The sequence below is a fragment of the Arabidopsis thaliana genome, chromosome 4 (assembly GCF_000001735.4).
Source record: "Arabidopsis thaliana chromosome 4, partial sequence".
Taxonomy (NCBI): domain Eukaryota; kingdom Viridiplantae; phylum Streptophyta; class Magnoliopsida; order Brassicales; family Brassicaceae; genus Arabidopsis; species Arabidopsis thaliana.
Genome location: NC_003075.7, coordinates 2,822,197 through 2,841,020, shown reverse-complemented (window position 1 = coordinate 2,841,020; position 18,824 = coordinate 2,822,197). Strand labels below are relative to the sequence as shown.

General features: G+C 39.0%; 1 protein-coding gene and 4 pseudogenes across 5 annotated transcripts; 1 reads left to right on the top strand and 4 right to left on the bottom strand.

The window, feature by feature from the left end:
* Positions 1-383: 383 nt before the first annotated feature.
* AT4G05570 lies at positions 384-1,409 on the top strand (annotated as a pseudogene; the record flags this gene model as incomplete). Its single annotated transcript has 4 exons — positions 384-521; positions 591-666; positions 959-1,061; positions 1,139-1,409.
* A 1,210-nt stretch (positions 1,410-2,619) lies between these two features.
* AT4G05560 lies at positions 2,620-3,014 on the bottom strand (annotated as a pseudogene; the record flags this gene model as incomplete). The annotated part of the gene is made up of 2 exons: positions 2,620-2,815; positions 2,896-3,014.
* A 1,659-nt stretch (positions 3,015-4,673) lies between these two features.
* Positions 4,674-9,272, bottom strand: AT4G05556 (annotated as a pseudogene; the record flags this gene model as incomplete). Its single annotated transcript has 1 exon — positions 4,674-9,272.
* A 5,089-nt stretch (positions 9,273-14,361) lies between these two features.
* On the bottom strand, positions 14,362-14,974 carry AT4G05553 (zinc knuckle (CCHC-type) family protein; the record flags this gene model as incomplete). Its single annotated transcript, NM_148240.1, has 3 exons — positions 14,362-14,514; positions 14,719-14,844; positions 14,918-14,974. The coding sequence occupies 3 exons, from the start codon at positions 14,972-14,974 to the stop codon at positions 14,362-14,364; spliced, it is 336 nt and encodes a 111-aa protein (NP_680606.1).
* A 1,688-nt stretch (positions 14,975-16,662) lies between these two features.
* Positions 16,663-18,243, bottom strand: AT4G05550 (annotated as a pseudogene; the record flags this gene model as incomplete). The annotated part of the gene is made up of 1 exon: positions 16,663-18,243.
* Between the last annotated feature and the right edge of the window lie 581 nt (positions 18,244-18,824).

Below are 18,824 nucleotides of genomic sequence, written 5' to 3'. Positions count from 1 at the left end.
TCCCTCGCTTCCGAATGAGAATTCCCCATCTTCCCGGTTCAAATATTTGGATGTAATATTCGACTATTTTAAGCAAGCCAAATAAAATTGTTGTTATCCACGTGGATCTTCAGACGTTTAACATCTGATGGATTTACATATATAGTGATGTAATGCATGGCAATAACCCAAATTTTGTGGATTTGTTACTATGGATACACGTTTTAAAAATAATTTTTGATCCATTATGTCGTGATACCTAAACGATATCCGGTTAATTCGTGTAGTTATTACTAGCCGGTTGTTATTCTAAACGATTGATTTATTGGTTATGTGAGATGATATTTAAGGAAGTTGCTTAACCCATTAATTGACCATAAAATCACTGAAACGAAAAAAACAAAATGTTCAACTACCATCTTCTCAACGAGCTCTCCCCTCTCATCACCGGCTGGACTGTACGAGTCATTGTCTTGAAAAAGTACAAAATATTCCAAAGGGGCGATTCATTCGAACTAAGAGTTATCATAGCTGATGAAACGGTAATAAACTTTTTTTTTTTTTTTTTTTTGCATGTTCCTGATACTAACAATTTTTGAGTTTCTGAATAGAGGATGAGGATGGACGTTACAATCTACCGAAGCTTTTCTTCCTTCTACTTCGACAAGTTGAAAATAAGTGGATCGGGTTAACTAACTTCAAGGTTATACCTAATTCTGATCTAGTCAAGACTACGACGGCTAAATATGGGATTTACTTGATCGACGAGACGGTTGTAACATCGGCTGATCCGAACACGCTATCCAGTTCAACAATTTCACTTCCTTCGACAACATATTGGAGGGGACTTTCGATATCGACCTGTTAGTCGGTAAGTCTATGTCCATTTACCTTTATCAATTAATTCTTAGAGACAACATATTTGAGGGTAGTTACGATATATGCCTTATATTGATCTAAACTTACCCTGAATGTACAGATCTCGTGGGTGCTGTTGTTGAAGTTGGAATTCTGTCTCATTCTGGTGATCCCGACGTCGGCGTTGAGGGGATGATCGTTCCTTTCAAATTAATGGACAGATAGTAAGTTTTCTGGCTAAAATTCAATAAAATATGATAATTTCGTGTGTTTAAAATTGTTAAATGTTTTCCTTCTACAGCAAAGAGGTTCTAGACTGTGAGGCCACTGGGAGAAAGGCATTGGAATTTGATACCTGTTACCGGCGCTATGGCCATCCAAAAATTGTTTTGGCACTGGCTTGGTGGAGGGTGGTTAGGGAGCCTGAACTGGTTGGTGGGCGCAAAAACAAGGTTAAAATCGTGAGCTATGGTGCAGTTTCATCTGTTTACCCGGAACCATCGATTGAAGAAGTTGAAGAAATCAAAATGGTAAGAGCACATCTTAGATTTACAAGTATGGATCACATATGATAATAACTAATTAGTATATGTAATAAAGTCATGCGATGCTGTTGATAATAGGTTTTTAGTCAATTATCCTAAAACACCAATCATGTCGTTGTAGTATTTTAGGTTGTCAATCCAAATGGGTGTGATGCTAACAATCAAGATGTGATCAGAAGTCACTAAGTCAAGCCAAGCAATAACAGGTTTTGGTGTGTTCTATCAGTCCTAAATGAACATGCAGAAAACAGAAAATCAAACAGAAACAGTAAAACGCTACACCAACACAGCTCTTTGCAGAGCACTAGGTGAGGTCGAGTGACAGGTCGAGTAACAGACAGAAAATAAAACACAGATACTAGACTGCACAGTCTGTTGCCAGACAACTGGGTGGTCGAGTATGAGGTCGAGTAACAAGAAAGAATTGCAGAAATTAAGCGATAGATAACAAGATGCAGTAAACAACAGTAGAGTAAACAAAGAATTCAATCAGATAAAGAATTCCCGAGGATAGGGTAATTGAGTAGTTTCGTTTCCTCAGTTTACAGGTGATTGACATGCTCAATAAATTAACCCTAGACAACAAGTTCATTAACCAAATCTAAGTGCCACCGTAACAAAGACTCCCAAGTTAACCTAGTCCCAGACTCAATCACCATTGACGAGAGCTACCCTAACAGGCATTACGAATCAACAAGTTAAAGCCAAAACACTCCCTGCAACCAATACCTTGGTACAGGGTCACGAATCTCTGGAATTAGTGGTTCAGATATTTTATCGAACAGCTTTTGGGCGCGGAAATGTCTGGGCTCAAATTCAAGTTGATCAGAAAGCAATAAGCATTAAGAACAACTAATCCAGAAGGGATCTATCAATCAATACTCAATCACCTAGCATACTGAGAATTCTACACTACTCTAACCCATCCTCCGAAACCTATTCACTACTCAGACATCATAACAGAAAGCATAAACGTTGAATAAGTTGAAAACATGATAACAACAGTGTAACAGCAGGATGATAACAAAATGAACAACAGTAAATGAAATCAAGATCAAAAGCTGAATACTGAATACTGAATAGATAAAGAGAAATCCGGATTACAAAAGGTCTAGAACACAAGGTCTGCGGAATAAAACTAGATAAAAAACTTGTCTGCGAAAATGTGAAGTACATGCTACTTATAACCAAATATTCTGAAACCCTAATACTTAAAACGACGAAGTATTGGGACGGATTAAGAACTGTACTCGACCCATGTGGTCGAGTAGGAGGTCGAGTGAATAGCTGGAGTCTTCTTTTCTTCCTTGTGCTCGAGTGTCTGGTTGAGTGCGGAATAAAGAAGGCTCTGAAGCTTGTCATCGAGTATGCAGTCGAGTGGTGGTGATGGTGATACTCGACTTCCAGGTAGAGTTATGAGATCGAGTAGTGGTCTGGCAATGAAGGTGAAGACTCTCGACCTCGTGGTCGAGTGATGTGATCGAGTGATGGTCAGGTGATGGGATGAAGTCACTCGACCTCGGGGTCAAGTGATGTGGTGAAGTAGTGATGTCCTCTACTCGACCTGGGGGTCGAGTGATCTGTTGAGATCTTGAAGCTCCTACTCGACCTCGGGGTCGAGTGATTTGACATGACCAGGTCCGCTTCTTCCAGATAGCTCGTCAACAGCTCCAAATCACCTGAAATCAACGCAAATATGCAACATGCATGCAAATCTATCCTAAACATATAAAGTGATGACAAATGATGAGAAATGGTATAAAACAGTGATGATATGATGCTAAAGTGATGACAAATGGATGCTTAAAACATGCAAAATACACACTTATCAACTCCCCCAAACTTAGTCTTTGCTTGCCCTCAAGCAAACCATCAAGAACAAGCTGGAGGTGAGGTTTGAAAGCGGGGACTCAGAGCCAAAGCACCAGATAAACTAGATGAAATCAATGTCCAAGTTGAAAGTTCTAAGCTGCAAGATCGAATTCTACTTAAAAACGTTAGCCATGCCTCATCATCAATCAATCCGACTCATATGCTCGACCTACACAAGTTTTCAAATCTATCAATCCCTTTAACATTCATTAGTTCTGGAATGTGAATCAAGCAATGCATCATCAATGAACTCATTTGGCTAAGGTAAAAGGTCAAGAGACAAAGATGGTCCCTTACAGAATAGGCTTCAGTAACAGGGGATCTCTAAAAAAGAATGATTAACCTTTAGTAGAATGCTAAAGGTAGGTTCCAAGCTATGCATACAGAGATAAGATCCCATCTACCCAGAGTACATCAAATGAAGCTCTAATGGTAATCCCATCTCCAATCCCAATATAAGAACTTAACTCTACCCTTTGCATTCATGAATCTTTTAAGCCCTTTTTCTAATCATTCTTTTCTTTTCTCTTAACTCTAGGAGAAGCTTTCTCAACACTTTGATACATCTAGCGGATTTGGATTTCTTTAACAACTAAGGTTCCTGTTTTTAATATTTTAAAATCAAGGGCTTTTGCCCATCTTCAATAGCTAACAAGAACTCTTTCTTTTCTTTACCAATCCCAAAACCTTTACTAGACTTTTCCTGCTTCTTTAGCTTACTTCACGTAGAGTGTTTTACCTTTTCTTATCAATGAATCAACCCTTTTTTTCTTTTCAACACATCCCAACCCAAAGTATAAGCGCCCACCTAGTCCTATCTAGTCCAAAACATGCGAACTAGAACTACATGAGACACTATCTCTATCGTTACGAACCTAACACTTTCTACCAAGCTTAATCGAAATAAGACCTCACAAACACTCACAAGTGATATAGGGCTTGAAAGAAAGTCTAGGTTTGGGTTAACTGCTCTAATAAGGAGAGTCAACTACTTGGATTAACAAGAGTGATCAAAGTGAATAAGAAAATCCAAGTATTTTAGGGTATCCATGAGTTCAAATTTGATGCAGACATGATAATTAAAGATCAGATTCAGGTTCAAATTGATAGGGAATGGTATCAGATCATGACAGTTTGGTCGAGTAGAGCAATCTAGGCATGGTTCAGTTTCATTTCAAATTCATTGACTACGCAATAGACAACTAGCAACGAGGGCACTGAGTTTATCCGGTGAATCAAAATGCTTACAAGGCTATCTCATCATCATCCCCTATGCATATGCAATAATCCTAAATGAAACACTCTAGACTCGATCCTAAATGTAATGCAACTACATGAACACTCTTTTTTGTGAAATCATTTTCTGAAATTTTTCAAATTTTTTTTTGTTTTTCTATGCCTTAGATGAATGTAGACTCAAAAATATACACAATGCAACACACACTTCCTGAGCCCTCCCCCAAACTTAAATCACACAGTCCACTGTGCGAATAAACTTGGAAGAGAGTACTCAGGACAAATCCAATCACAGAAACAAAATGAAGAAACAAATCACAACAGATGATATAATACAATGGTGAAGTGAGGCGCTTACCTCAGTCGAAGAATGAACGTAGTTGCTCGTCAATAGCAGCCTCTGATTGCTACCAGGCTATAGACGAACCCCCTTGTTCCGTATCAGCTCCAGCAGGTGGGTACTCGACCCCATCAGCTCTATGGCGGCCAGCACCGCTCTGAGGATACTCGACCTCTCTCCTTCTATCGCGGTCGAGTGACCTTCTCGAGTGAATGAGGCGTGATCTGCTGCTAGATTGTGTGAGTGTAGCCTTCCTTCTTCTCTTGTGCTCCTGGGAATGACGAATGCCTAGCCGGGACATGTGAGACTCTCTGCTCGCTAAGCTCAGGCCTGAGCTCAGGCTCATCAAATCTCCTCGATGGCATCTCCAGAGGAGGCTGTCCCTGTGGAATAGCAGTGGTGGAGGAGGAACAACTCAGCTTATCTGTTAGAAGCTTGATAGTCTTGAAACACTTGGCGAGCAGTTTGTCCTGCTTCTTGCACCACTTCTGCAGTCAGTCAAGCTCTTGCTCTCCCTCGCTGGAGGTACATGTTCACCAAAGTGATACATGCTAGTGTCGAACTCCACTCCTCTGTCTTCATCCATCCCATCCGAAGCAGCTTCTTCTAGAAGATCATCCTCATCCAATGGCGGAGCGTTCTCATAGTAGAGGCGTCCAACCTCAGGCCAAAAATCAATGTTATCTCCCTCGATTATCCGTGTAACCTCAAGGCTGGGGAGAAGGATGCTAGCTCTCTTGTCTGTAGAATGCTCAAACCTGAACCTGTGCAAGTCGTCAACCATTGCAAACTCCAAGAATTCGCAGTGACCTAGATGCTCGATATCCATTGCTCGCGGCTCGATACCATCAGAAGTGATCGGGACTCCAAAAGCGATCAGAATCGGTGTCACAACACCTCCTATGCACAGAGCGCCTCATGCTCTCTTGTGGTTATTGCTGACGGCCATGCTCTTGTATCCACACAGATGGATCAGAAGAAGTACAGAGAGAGGTGTGTCATTGATTTCACCTTGGAGAGACATGCCATTCTTAGTTTGGCGAAGAGTTCCCTTGAGAGCCATTGCGATCATCTCCATATCAGAATTAGTAACAGTCCCTGTGATCTCTCCGAGTAAAGCACATTTAGAACGCTGGAAGTACCTGATGATAGGGCTGCGTATCTGATTGCTCTTTGACCTGGAAGAATTCAGCGGTACAGAGCTGCCAATGGTGATCCACAAGTCTTTCAACTCTTCTCTGTCATACTTGGGCTTAGTTCCCGTTCCACTGGGGAAGCCAAACAATCCTTCCAATTGCTTGATTGATAACCTATACTCATGACCATATATAGAGAATCGCAAGAATCCCAATCCTTCACAATCCAACTCATCACAGGTCATACCTTGGTAGAGCTCCACTTGCAGCGTGGAGAGGAATTGAATTGTCTCATCTTCATATGCTACATACGGATAAGCCATCAGAGTGTCCAGATGATAACTCTGGTACAGGTGCTGAACATCTTCCAGCAATCTGAGTTGTGCAAGTGTGGTTGAGCAAGGATACCTCGTGCTACAGAACTCGTTTAGCTTGAAGAACCTAATATATTCCTCAGCAGGCAATACATCGGGTTTGTTTAGCAGTTTGGTGGCTCTGCGACTATGCTTAGGCATGTACTCGTCATCCTGATCCTCATCTATAAGCTCATACCTCTCTGTCATCGCTCTCTTCCCTCGAGCTATATCAGCCTTTCTTCTGAAGCTATCATATTCTCTCTGTTCTCTTTCTGGCCTTGAAGATGACGACTCTGTCTCATCCATGTTGTAGTCAGGATCAACAGAAAAACTGCCACTGTAATTGCTCATGATTCCCCTTAGACCTTTAGGAAGTGGTTTGAGATCAACCTTCGGTGCTTTTAGTTAAGACAAGTCATCTGAAGTTGGAATGATCGGCTCCTCAGATTCGTTGGCAGACAAGGTCGAGTGGCTGGTCGAGTATGTCCTCGAGAGTGCAGGTTGAACTCGTGTTGACCCTTCTTCGCTCATTACCATTACCTTCGTTGCTGGTCCATTCAATTCCTCAAAGGGTTCTGATTCTTCCATCGCTTTATGGGAGTCTAACAGCTTCTGGTATCCCAATGTTTCCAAATGCAGAAACCCATCTTCACCACTTTTGGTTAAAGCACTGTTAAGATGATCTTCTTCTCCCAGCTCTTCCAGTAATTCATCAGCTAACTGATCCATTTCTTCGATCCAAAAGTGTTGCCCTTTTATGGTAGGCTTCTTCATCGCGTCTTTAACATCAAAGGTCATCCTAAAGGCTTTGCCAAGGTTTAGATCAATCTTCCATTTCTTGACATCAATCATAGCTCCTGCAGTGGCTAAGAAAGGTCGCCCTAGAATCAAAGGGTCCTTGGGCTCTTCATCCATCTCCAGGACTACAAAGTCAGTTGGTATCTCCACAGCACCGATCCTGATTGAGAGTTTTCGAGCAAACCATGAGGGATTCTTACTGATCTGTCAGCTAGGATGAGGGATATATTGCAGGACTTGTATTGAGTGAACCCCAATCTTTTGGCGACAGAGAGCGGCATGAGACTGACTGATTCTCCTAAATCGCATAGGCATCTATTGAAAGCCAATGGACCTAAAGAGCATGGTAGAGTGAATGAACCAGGATCACTAAGTTTCTTAGGAATGATCTTCTTCTGTATGATAGCACTGCATTCATGACTCAATACCACCATCCCTTGCACTTCTTGAATTCTCTCCACGATCAAGTCTTTCAGAAACTTGTGAGAGTCTGCGATTAGCGCTAGAGCGTCAACAAGAGGTATCCGCAACTCAACCTCCTTAACGTTGTCGAGTGGCAGATCGAGTGGTTGCTCGAGTGACAGGTCGAGTGGTTTCTTGAGTGACTGGTCGAGTGACTGGTCGAGTGGTTTGTCAGCTTGATCCTTTCCGAGACTTAAATCTTCCCCATCTTGATCTTCACTGTCCGTAGTGACTGTCTTTGGTTCCTCCCTAGTTGGAAGTGTTTTTCCACTATCGCAGGGTGATAGCGTGAGCATATTCTTTTGGGTTCTGAATTGCTTTTCCTGGAAATTGGCTTATTTGTTTTGGAGCAGAGGAAGATGCAGAATGTCCCTCTAAGTATCGGACTTTGGTATTCAGTGTTTCCACCTTGACATTGAGATCATTGTAGCTACAGTCCAACTTGTTATGTAACTCAGATATCTTCTTTGCCATCTCCATGGAGCCAGAGGCTTGGCCGTGAAGCAGCTATTGTAGCATTTGTTTCATTTCACCATCAGGAGCAGCAGGACCTTGGTTTTGCTGAGTTGCAAACCCAGGTGGTGGTGGCGGCTGGTAGTTCCCCTGGAATTGCTGCTTAGGAACGAAACCTTGGTTGTAGGGAACAAAAGGTTTGTTTTGACCTTGTTGTTGCTGTGGAAGATACACCTGATCCTGAGGATTAGCAACGTTGGTGCTTCGGTAGGAGAGATTGGGGTTGTTGGTTTTGAAGTTGATGTATCCTTTGTAGCCACCCTGGTTGTTGTTGATGTAGCTGACTTCTTCCAACTGGTTACCCTCCCCATCTTGGACTTGAAACTGCTCGTCATCAACAAGGAAGTGCACATGCTTCTGCTGGCTAAGAAGAATCCTGTCCAGCTTGTCATTCAGCGCTTTGATCTCCTTCCTGTGTTTGTCATCAGAGTCAGCTGTGCCTCTGACGGTCCTATCGCAGTCCTCGTTGTAATTACCATCTGATTGGGCAAGGTTCTCAACCAATTCCCAGCCTTCTTCAACATCTTTGTTCTGGAAATTTCCATTGCTGGCGGTATCCAGAAGCATTCTGATGCGTGGTAGGACTCCTCTGTAGAGAGTGCTGAGCAGAGAGGCTTTCACCAGTATTTTGTGAGAAACCAGAAATCTCATTTCTGAGTCTTGCAGATCTGGCATTGGAGAAGAACTTTGATAGAAAAACCTTCTTACAATCATCCCAGGTGGTGATTGAGTTATGGGGCAGATTTTTCTCCCAGATGTGTGCTTTGTCGCCCAAGGAGAATGAAAACAAACGGAGCTTGAATCCGTCTTCATTGACACCATTGATCTTTGTCAGGTTGCAGAGCCTATCGAATTCATCAAGGTGGTCGAGTGGATCCTCCATTGGCAGACCATGGAATTTGTTCCCCTGAATCATCGAGATGAGACCACTCTTAATCTCGAAGTTGTTGTTCTGGATAGCCGGAGGTGCAATTTCTTTCCTTTGACGGTGATCACGTGGTGCATCTCTAGCACCAATGTTGGCAGGGCCATTTTGTTGATTCTGTTCTTCAGCCATTGCGAGTGGTTGTTGAGGTACAAGGTTGACTGTATTTCTCCTTTCTCTGAGTTCGCGAGCTATGCGGTCGATGTTGTCGTTGAAAAGGAGGTTCTGATTGCCTGTTGATCGAGTTCGCATACAGCAGAGGTGTACCTGGATCAAGAAGACAATAAGAAAAACACACAGTTAGTAACCGAAAAGAAAATTGAAAAAGAACTTGATCTAAGCAAGTCTGAAATCTCAAATGTAATAAACAAACACCCAATTGCAACGGCGCCAAATTGATAATAGGTTTTTAGTCCATTATCCTAAAACACCAATCATGTCGTTGTAGTATTTTAGGTTGTCAATCCAAATGGGTGTGATGCTAACAATCAAGATGGGATCAGAAATCACTAAGTCAAGCCAAGCAATAACAGGTTTTGGTGTGTTCTAGCAGTCCTAAGTGAACATGCAGAAAACAGAAAATCAAACAGAAACAGTAAAACACTCGACCAACACAGCTCTTTGCAGAGCACTAGGTGAGGTCGAGTGACAGGTCGAGTAACAGACAGAAAATAAAACACAGATACTAGACTGCACAGTCTGTTGCCAGACAACTGGGTGGTCGAGTATGAGGTCGAGTAACAAGAAAGAATTGCAGAAACTAAGCGACAGATAACAAGATGCAGTAAACAACAGTAGAGTAAACAAAGAATTCAATTAGATAATGAATTTCCGAGGATGGGGTAATTGAGTAGTTTCGTTTCCTAAGTTTACAGGTGATTGACATGCTCAATAAATTAACCCTAGACAACAAGTTCATTAACCAAATCTAAGTGCCACTGCAACAGAGACTCTCAAGTTAACCTAGTCCCAGACTCAATCACTATTGACAAGAGCTAACCTAAGAGGCATTACGAATCACGAATACCTTGGTACAGGGTCACGAATCTCTGGAATTAGTGGTTCAGACATTTTATCGAACACCTTTCGGGCGCGGAAATGTATGGGCTCAAATTCCAGTTGATCAGAAAGCAATAGGCATTAAGAACAACTAATCCAGTAGGGATCTATCAATCAATACTCAATCACCTAGCATACTGAGAATTCTACACTACTCTAACCCATCCTCCGAAACCTATTCACTACTCAGACATCATAATAGAAAGCATAAACGTTGAACAAGTTGAAAACATGATAACAACAGTGTAACAGCAGGATGATAACAAAATGAACAACAGTAAATGAAATTTAACCCTAGACAACAAGTTCATTAACCAAATCTAAGTGCCACTGCAACAGAGACTCACAAGTTAACCTAGTCCCAGACTCAATCACTATTGACAAGAGCTAACCTAAGAGGCATTACGAATCACGAATACCTTGGTACAGGGTCACGAATCTCTGGAATTAGTGGTTCAGACATTTTATCGAACACCTTTCGGGCGCGGAAATGTATGGGCTCAAATTCCAGTTGATCAGAAAGCAATAGGCATTAAGAACAACTAATCCAGTAGGGATCTATCAATCAATACTCAATCACCTAGCATACTGAGAATTCTACACTACTCTAACCCATCCTCCGAAACCTATTCACTACTCAGACATCATAACAGAAAGCATAAACGTTGAATAAGTTGAAAACATGATAACAACAGTGTAACAGCAGGATGATAACAAAATGAACAACAGTAAATGAAATCAAGATCAAAAGCTGAATACTGAATATTGAATAGATAAAGAGAAATCCGGATTTCAAAAGGTCTAGAACACAAGGTCTGCGGAATAAAACTAGATAAAAAACTTGTCTGCGAAAATGTGAAGTACATGCTACTTATAGCCAAATATTCCGAAACCCTAATACTTAAAACTACGAAGTATTGGGACGGATTAAGAACTGTACTCGACCCATGTGGTCGAGTAGGAGGTCGAGTGAATAGCTGGAGTCTTCTTTTCTTCCTTGTGCTCGAGTGTCTGGTTGAGTGCGGATTGAAGAAGGCTCTGAAGCTTGTCATCGAATATGCAGTCGAGTGGTGGTGATGGTGATACTCGACTTCCAGGTAGAGTAATGAGATCGAGTAGTGGTCTGGCAATGAAGGTGAAGACACTCGACCTTGTGGTCGAATGATGTGATCGAGTGATGGTCAGGTGATGGGATGAAGACACTCGACCTCGGGGTCGAGTGATGTGGTGAAGTAGTGATGTCCTCTACTCGACCTGGGGGTCGAGTGATCTGTTGAGATCTTGAAGCTACTACTCGACCTCGGGGTCGAGTGGTTTGACATGACCAGGTCCGCTTCTTCCAGATAGCTCGTCAACATCTCCAAATCACCTGAAATCAACGCAAATATGCAACATGCATGCAAATCTATCCTAAACATGTAAAGTGATGACAAATGATGAGAAATGGTATAAAACAGTGATGATATGATGCTAAAGTGATGACAAATGGATGCTCAAAACATGCAAAAAACACACTTATCAGCTGTCAAGAATTTAAGTTAGATAATTGTGTTTTGATTACTGCAAGTATGCCTGGGAGTTCGGTCAGATCGGGTTATTCGGGTCGGGTTATTCGGTTTAGGGAAAATTCGGTTTTAGAAAAATTTCTCCGAATTAAACTGAAATTAATTTCGGTTCGGGTCAATCGGTACTCGGGTTATTCGGTTCGGTTATTGGGTTTCAAATTAATTTCGAATTAAATCAATTATTTTACTATTTCGGTTTATTTGAACCGAATTACAATAGAAAAAAGGATAATGGGCTTTGTTTTAAGCCCAAACTTTTTATATCACCAAAAATAATAATAATTTTACAAACCCAATTAGCAAATTTACAAAGCCCAGCGCCCCAGCCCATTCACAATTAGGGTTGATGGTGATGAGGCAGCGACGGACGATGACGACGGCGGCAATGGACGGTGACGACGGCGGCAGTGGACGGCGATGGACGATCTCCCCAACCGCAAAAAAGTTAAGACCGACAAGATCTATCATATATGTAATGATAATAACATACAAATCTATGATGTAAATTGAAGATCAATCAGATCTAGAGAGTTACCAGTGACCCTAGCCGTGATTTTTGTCATAAGGAAAAGTTTACCAAACAAACAACAAAGAATCAGACAAAGAAACGATTAAGAAGAAAGAAGAGCTAACAACAATTGAGATTTTAAAGACTAAAAGAACATGTAGAAGATGATGAATTGATGAAAGAAAAGAAAGTTAGCAAAATTATGGATTAAGTTAGAGAAGAAGATGATTCTCTATTTCCCTTTTGCAAGAGGAGGCGTCGATCCAAAAGAAGAAAATGAGACAAAATTAGGGCAACTGACTCATTAGCTTTATAAATGGCTGTAGATATTTGGTTTAGGTAAAACCGATCGGTTTCGATTACCGAACCGACCCGAACCGAAATCCGATTTCCCAAATTAATTTCGCCTATCGGATAAGAAGAATCAGTTTGGTTTATGCCGATAACCGAAAATCTCGGTTTGATCGGGTCGGTTTGATCGGTTTCCACCGAACTCCCAGCGCTATCTGCAAGCCTTGAATATGAATTTAAGGGAAAATTTTAAACTGAATTGAGTTGCTGAGCTTGCGAGATGTCTCTTCTGTTAGGTCTCAAACAGGAGTTTGCTTGAAGATAGGGAAAGAATTATAGTGAAAATTTTAATGAAATCATGGGTGTCAAGACTTATTGTAAAAAATTGATTTTCTAGATAACTGCGAATTGGAAAGTCCAGTTTCTAGTTCTAGGTGTTTCTATAATGAGATAATTCTGGGTTATATGAACTCTTATTAATGACTTCTCTATATTGTATCTATTAGTTTTGCAGTTGGTCGCCTGATGTATGAATACTAAAGGTTCACTATGTCTTCTTTTGCTCCTAGTGAAGACTTTTTATCGGATTTATGTTTTGTTGTTGTTTTAAAAGACCCTTGTTTAAATCCCTTGCTGAACTCTTTGTTGTAATGTTCTTTGTTGTACGAACTAATGATCCTCCTTAAACTCAGCTTTACTCTATTTTAACTAAGTTTACCTAAGTTTCTAAGACTATTCTACAATATAATTACATAATCACAACCACATGGTTACCTATATTATATAGATAGGGTAGGTTCCGTCGAATGTCATCTGTTTAAAATTGATATCAATTGGTATAAAACTACAAAATATACAAATTTTTAATTGTAAAGGTTAAACAGCATATGTCAAATAACAATTGAGCTTACATTGGTTAATGTGTTTTGTGGGAAATAATTTTAAATTAGCCGTTTCAACAGTTGATTGATTGATATGTCATTAGATGGTGTAGGCGGCTACATGGAACGATTCTCAATAACAACTTACACACGTCTCTAACGCTATAGGCTATGAAGGTCCTATATATATATATATATCTAATTATTTTTTCCTCAAAATTCATCATGATCTTATTTTAAAAAATTTCCAACAATTCGGTTTAACTCCATGTGGTTAGGCGGTGGTTTCAATATCCTTATCGCATATTCTCTCTATATGACGTATAAATTATGATTTATATTGTAGATTATGCATTTTAGTGATATCGAAAATATTTAAAAATCTAAAAAGTTTATTGACTAATACTAATAATTGTAATATTCTGGTTGTAAGGATGTTTATAGCATAAAATTCTATCTAAGTAAATATATAGGGTTCAATAGAAAAAGTCCACGTTTATTCATAAACAATTATCGATATCCAAATAGACGTATCCACACAGACGTATCCAATTTAGTCAAATAAATATTTAAAGAACATCTAATCGGTTTCAAACCTTTTAGCTAATTACCTAAGAGAATCTAATCGGTTCAAACCGTTTAGCTAATTACCTAAGGAAATCTAATCGGTTCAAACCTTTTAGCTAATTATCATATGATATTGTTAAACCTTCAATTTAGGGTAATATGCTAATTTCAAACCTCAGGCAAACATACAATAATGTTGATATTTCAAACCTCAGGAAAATTTCTTAGCCAAATTTCTTAACATAATTCTAAAAATATTTATAAATGTTGCATTACAAATCCAAGATCATATGGATAAACTCCCATGGATTCAAAAAGTTAATAACATAAACAAGATAGCAAACTGATACCTAAATGAGACAAAGATACCATCAAAGAAGCTTAAAATTCTCACCCGACTTACATTAGTAGCAATCCAAAAAAAACATTCAAGAACAATTCCCCAACATTCTGACTTCATCCTCAAACCCTTACTCCGTACAAGTGCTCAACATGTGCCCAATCTTCTTACATCTACGGTACCTTGGCCTACCAACTCTGTCCGGCTGATAAGGTGGCTGAACCATGCACACTTTTATTTCATTCAAGTCGAGGAAACCACCATTGCGTTTACCATTGCACACCTTTCAACGGCATCTCATTTGAAAGTACCCTATAGTCGATTCATAAGCCAGCCCTTTATGATTCTCTACAAACTTCGCATAAGGATTATTCGCGACAAGACACTTCTTGAAGAAAGTGTAGTATTTTGAATGAGGCATGGACCACCACATGAAATGATGGTTTTTGTCAATTCGTACGGATGCTAATGTTTTCTTAGAAAAAACCGCAACTCTCCCCTCTCTCCCAGTCAGCAAGAAGTTCTTCAACGCATCAACACCATCTTCACCAACCTTGCTTACGATGATCTCCATCAACGGCTGAGGAATGTGAAATTCTGACATTGAAATCACCTTCAAAATTAAAAGTAAGTTAATAGTTAAAAAATCATCTTATCACTAGATTCATATAAACGGTTTAAAATACCTCCATAACAACATTTGAACCCTTGCTTTCTCCACAACTTTCTTCTACACCACACATTGTTATGCTCTCTTGTGAGTCTCCCATTAAAAGAGAAATTGTTAAAGTTAGCCTAAGTTTATGGTACGGTTTATATAAGAGATATATAGTGTTTATTCATTAAACCAATATCCTATTCTTAACCTAATTTCGGATAGATGGCAAATTTTTCGCTTAGGTTTATAATTTTTTTTTTTAATTATATACATTTTAGACACATGGATATGTCAGTGTGGATTTGTAAAATAATATAAATTTTTTAATTATTATTTTTTAATTCAACTTCATTAATGAGATAAGACAATGATGTTACCTTCACTTTTCATAACCTTGGTATATGTTGCCAATATCCAGACTGCGTCAGAACCTTAAAATACTTCCATATGAACATTGCTACTTATTAGGCTATACGTGGATTTATATTTTTTCAGAATTCCCACCACTTGATGATCTATTGTTTTGGCGGCAAATTTCCCTCTCAAACTTAGGCTAACTAGGGGAATAGAAGTTATCAATAATTGAAACGTCGATTCAGTGAAAAGGTTTTTCAATCAGTGTTTAAACGGAAACATCTTCTCTTATACAGAATATATTGCCCTAGAACAAATAAACGTTTTCCGATTAGCGGTTTATGTATATGTATACTATGATTTTAAAATTTACATATAAATTTATGATTAATTCAGACTATAAATACCATGAAATTGTTTTTGATATAACGAATTTAATTATAATATGTCATTCACAACTATCTAACACAGATTAAGATTATGTTTATGATTTTGGATTTAGGGTTTAGTGTTTAGGGTGTTGAGTATAGTTTTTATTATATAGAATTTAGAGTTTAGTGTTTAGTGTTTAGAGTTAGGGATTTAGGGTATAGTGTTTAGGGTTTAGGGTTTAGGGTTTACTGTATAGTGTTTATGGTTTAGGGTTTAGTGCTTAGGGTTTATTGTATATGGCTTAGAGTCTAGGTTTATGGATCTATTTCTATTGATTTGACTATATAGCTTTTACTATTTACAAACACTTGTGAATTAAAGAGATAATATTTGTGTCTTACTCTGGATATGTTGTTATGGATATTGTTTTTATTAACTTTTGATTTATATGACCGATTACTAAATTCTACCGTATACACGTTTTCCGATTAGCGGTTTATGTATATGTATACTATGATTTTAAACCATATTCCATATGGATTGGATGTAGACCGAATCGGTGAAATGATCTTTCTGACAATGAAAGTCGTTATTCTTTTCCACTGTTTTTCCTCCATCGACTCCAGATATACAGCAGCGTACCGACGATCAATTGTTGCTTCCATTTGATCACCCTAATAAAAACAAAACCCAAATAGATATTTTCCATTGAAGAAGTCAAAAAATTATTTTATAAATATAAGGATTTACAAAATTACCGTCTCATCAACAAGAATACAGCAAATTTCATAGGAGTTAGGATACACTAACTTTTTGTGTGTCCTTAGTATACAAACACATATTCTCCACCCCATAAGAACAGGTGACAACTCGTGAAGCATATGGTAGTTAGCCATAAGAAACACCTGGAAATACATAATTGGATCAAGAGAGTTTTTGATGCGATTTGTTCTAGGGCAATATATTTTGTATAAGAGAAGATGTTTCCGTTTAAACACTGATTGAAAAACCTTTTCACTGAATCGACGTTTCAATTATTGATAACTTCTATTCCCCTAGTTTAACTTCTTGTCCAGTGGCTGTCAATAACACTCCTTTGTATTTACCAGTCAAATGTGTACCATCAGCTACAATAACCCTACGAAGATATCGAAACCCATCAATAGATGCACCAAATGCCAAAAATAAATACAAGAACCTGCGAAATCCATTTTCTTGAGTCTCTGTTTTGATATGTGTAACTGTACCAGGATTTGCAAGTTTTAAAACATACAAATACGCTTCTAGGGACTTGTATGAGTCATCATCAGTACCAAAAACCTCTTCCACAGCCTTCTCTTTTGCTCTCCAACACGTCCCATACGATGTTGTCACTCTCAAATCCTCAAGTACCATTTGTTGCAAATCCAAAGGTACAGGCCCTTCAGAGAACTTACTGAACTTGGCTTTATAGACTGATGCTATAACTCTTGAAGTCGCCATCTTCATGTACTGTCCCCTTGTTTCAATGTTGCATGTGTGCTCTAAATCAGCCTTCCTTATCAGGTAGTAACCACACGTCTTCATCTCATGGGACATTATTCTCCACTGACAGTTTTCATCAGCACAAGTGATCACAAAGTAATGTCGCTTGGTACGAGACTGCTTAAAGTAAAATTGCTCCTTGATAGCGTGGATAGCTAAGCTTATTTGGCAATCTTGTTTACTTGCATATACCCTTCCTTTGTAGATACCTTTCTCATCATCTTCAATATCAAGTTCTGGGATTTCGTCTCTTTCATACTCAGTATCATCAAAAAGCGGAGGAATATTAAACTCCTCATCTTCAATATCATCAAGTTTCCTTGTTTCTCAATTTCTCTGTCCTCCATTTGGCATGGATTCGGAGTCAGTACTACTACCTCTACCATCATTGCAATCTTTATCTTCTTGAATTCTAGCCACTCGTGGACTAAACATGATCTCAGGTGCATTAGAACCAGCTAACTCATCATCCAAAAAGTGACCCCAAAATTCTGTATCATAACCTGTCGGAGCAACTTCATCTACATTTTCTCCATCTTCGACCTCTTCCTCACTATTCCCAAATAAATCTTCATATTCATCACTACTGGCACTAGTTCTACTTTTCCTCTCGCTGCCACTGCTATGTAAATGTTCATCGCCTCTGTTATACATGGTTTCTAGTACTTCAACTTCCGCTATAACAGCGTCATCATCCTGAGTTGTCGGAATCTTTGGGATTTTGGAACCAGCAGTTGGTGCTTCCCATCCAATGTCATCATCACTTCTTGCAAGTCCTTCACATGATGATGAAATTGCTCTTTTCTTACTCTTCATTACAGATGAACCAGCAACTTCTTCTTCTCTAACATTTTTCCGACGAGAATTTCCTATTTCAATCATTTCGCTGAAGGTAACAAACAAATTTAAACCCTTGTTCCTCCCAAACATCTCAATGAAGAACTTCAAACCTACCTCCCTAGTAATCAATATCGGAGGTGTCTTCTTCCCTGTCGTGTAATCCATGATATTAGACGGCAAATAACTAAACCTAGGGGTTCCAAATGTAAAATCTTTATTCATGAATTCTTTCAAAACAATATCTTCCAAACTAGAAAGATTCATCCCTGCAGGAATTGGAACAATTCTAGACATTAGAATTTTGTTAATTTCAAAATACCATTCTTGAATATCCGAGCATTCCCATTCCCCGCAGATGACCATACAATAACTCTCTATTGGAACCTACATACAATAACATTTCACAACCATCAACACGAATCCACAACCATCAACAGATTTAATAACCGCAATAAATTTTTAGATTTTACCTCCTCGCTCATGTTTCCTTCTGGAGAGCAAAAAAAAACGAGATTGTCGGTTCTATCCACACAACAACCAACTCTTCTCTAACTCTTAATAATAGCCACCAAATTGATTCTTTCTCCAAAACAAACGAACAGCTGTGATTAAAATTTGTTAACCATATTAGCGCAACAGCTGACGTCATTAGGAAATAAATTAAAAAAGTACCTTTAAAAAAGTAGAAAACTTTCAAAAAAAAAAATGCTTATTCCCTCTAAAATGCTCAAAATGAGCTTAAAAATTTATAAAATGTTTCATCATAACAAAATCTCTAAATTTTAACATAATTATTAAAACGTGAAAACGATATCTCATTTTGTCAATTTGTTCTTGACCTGCTG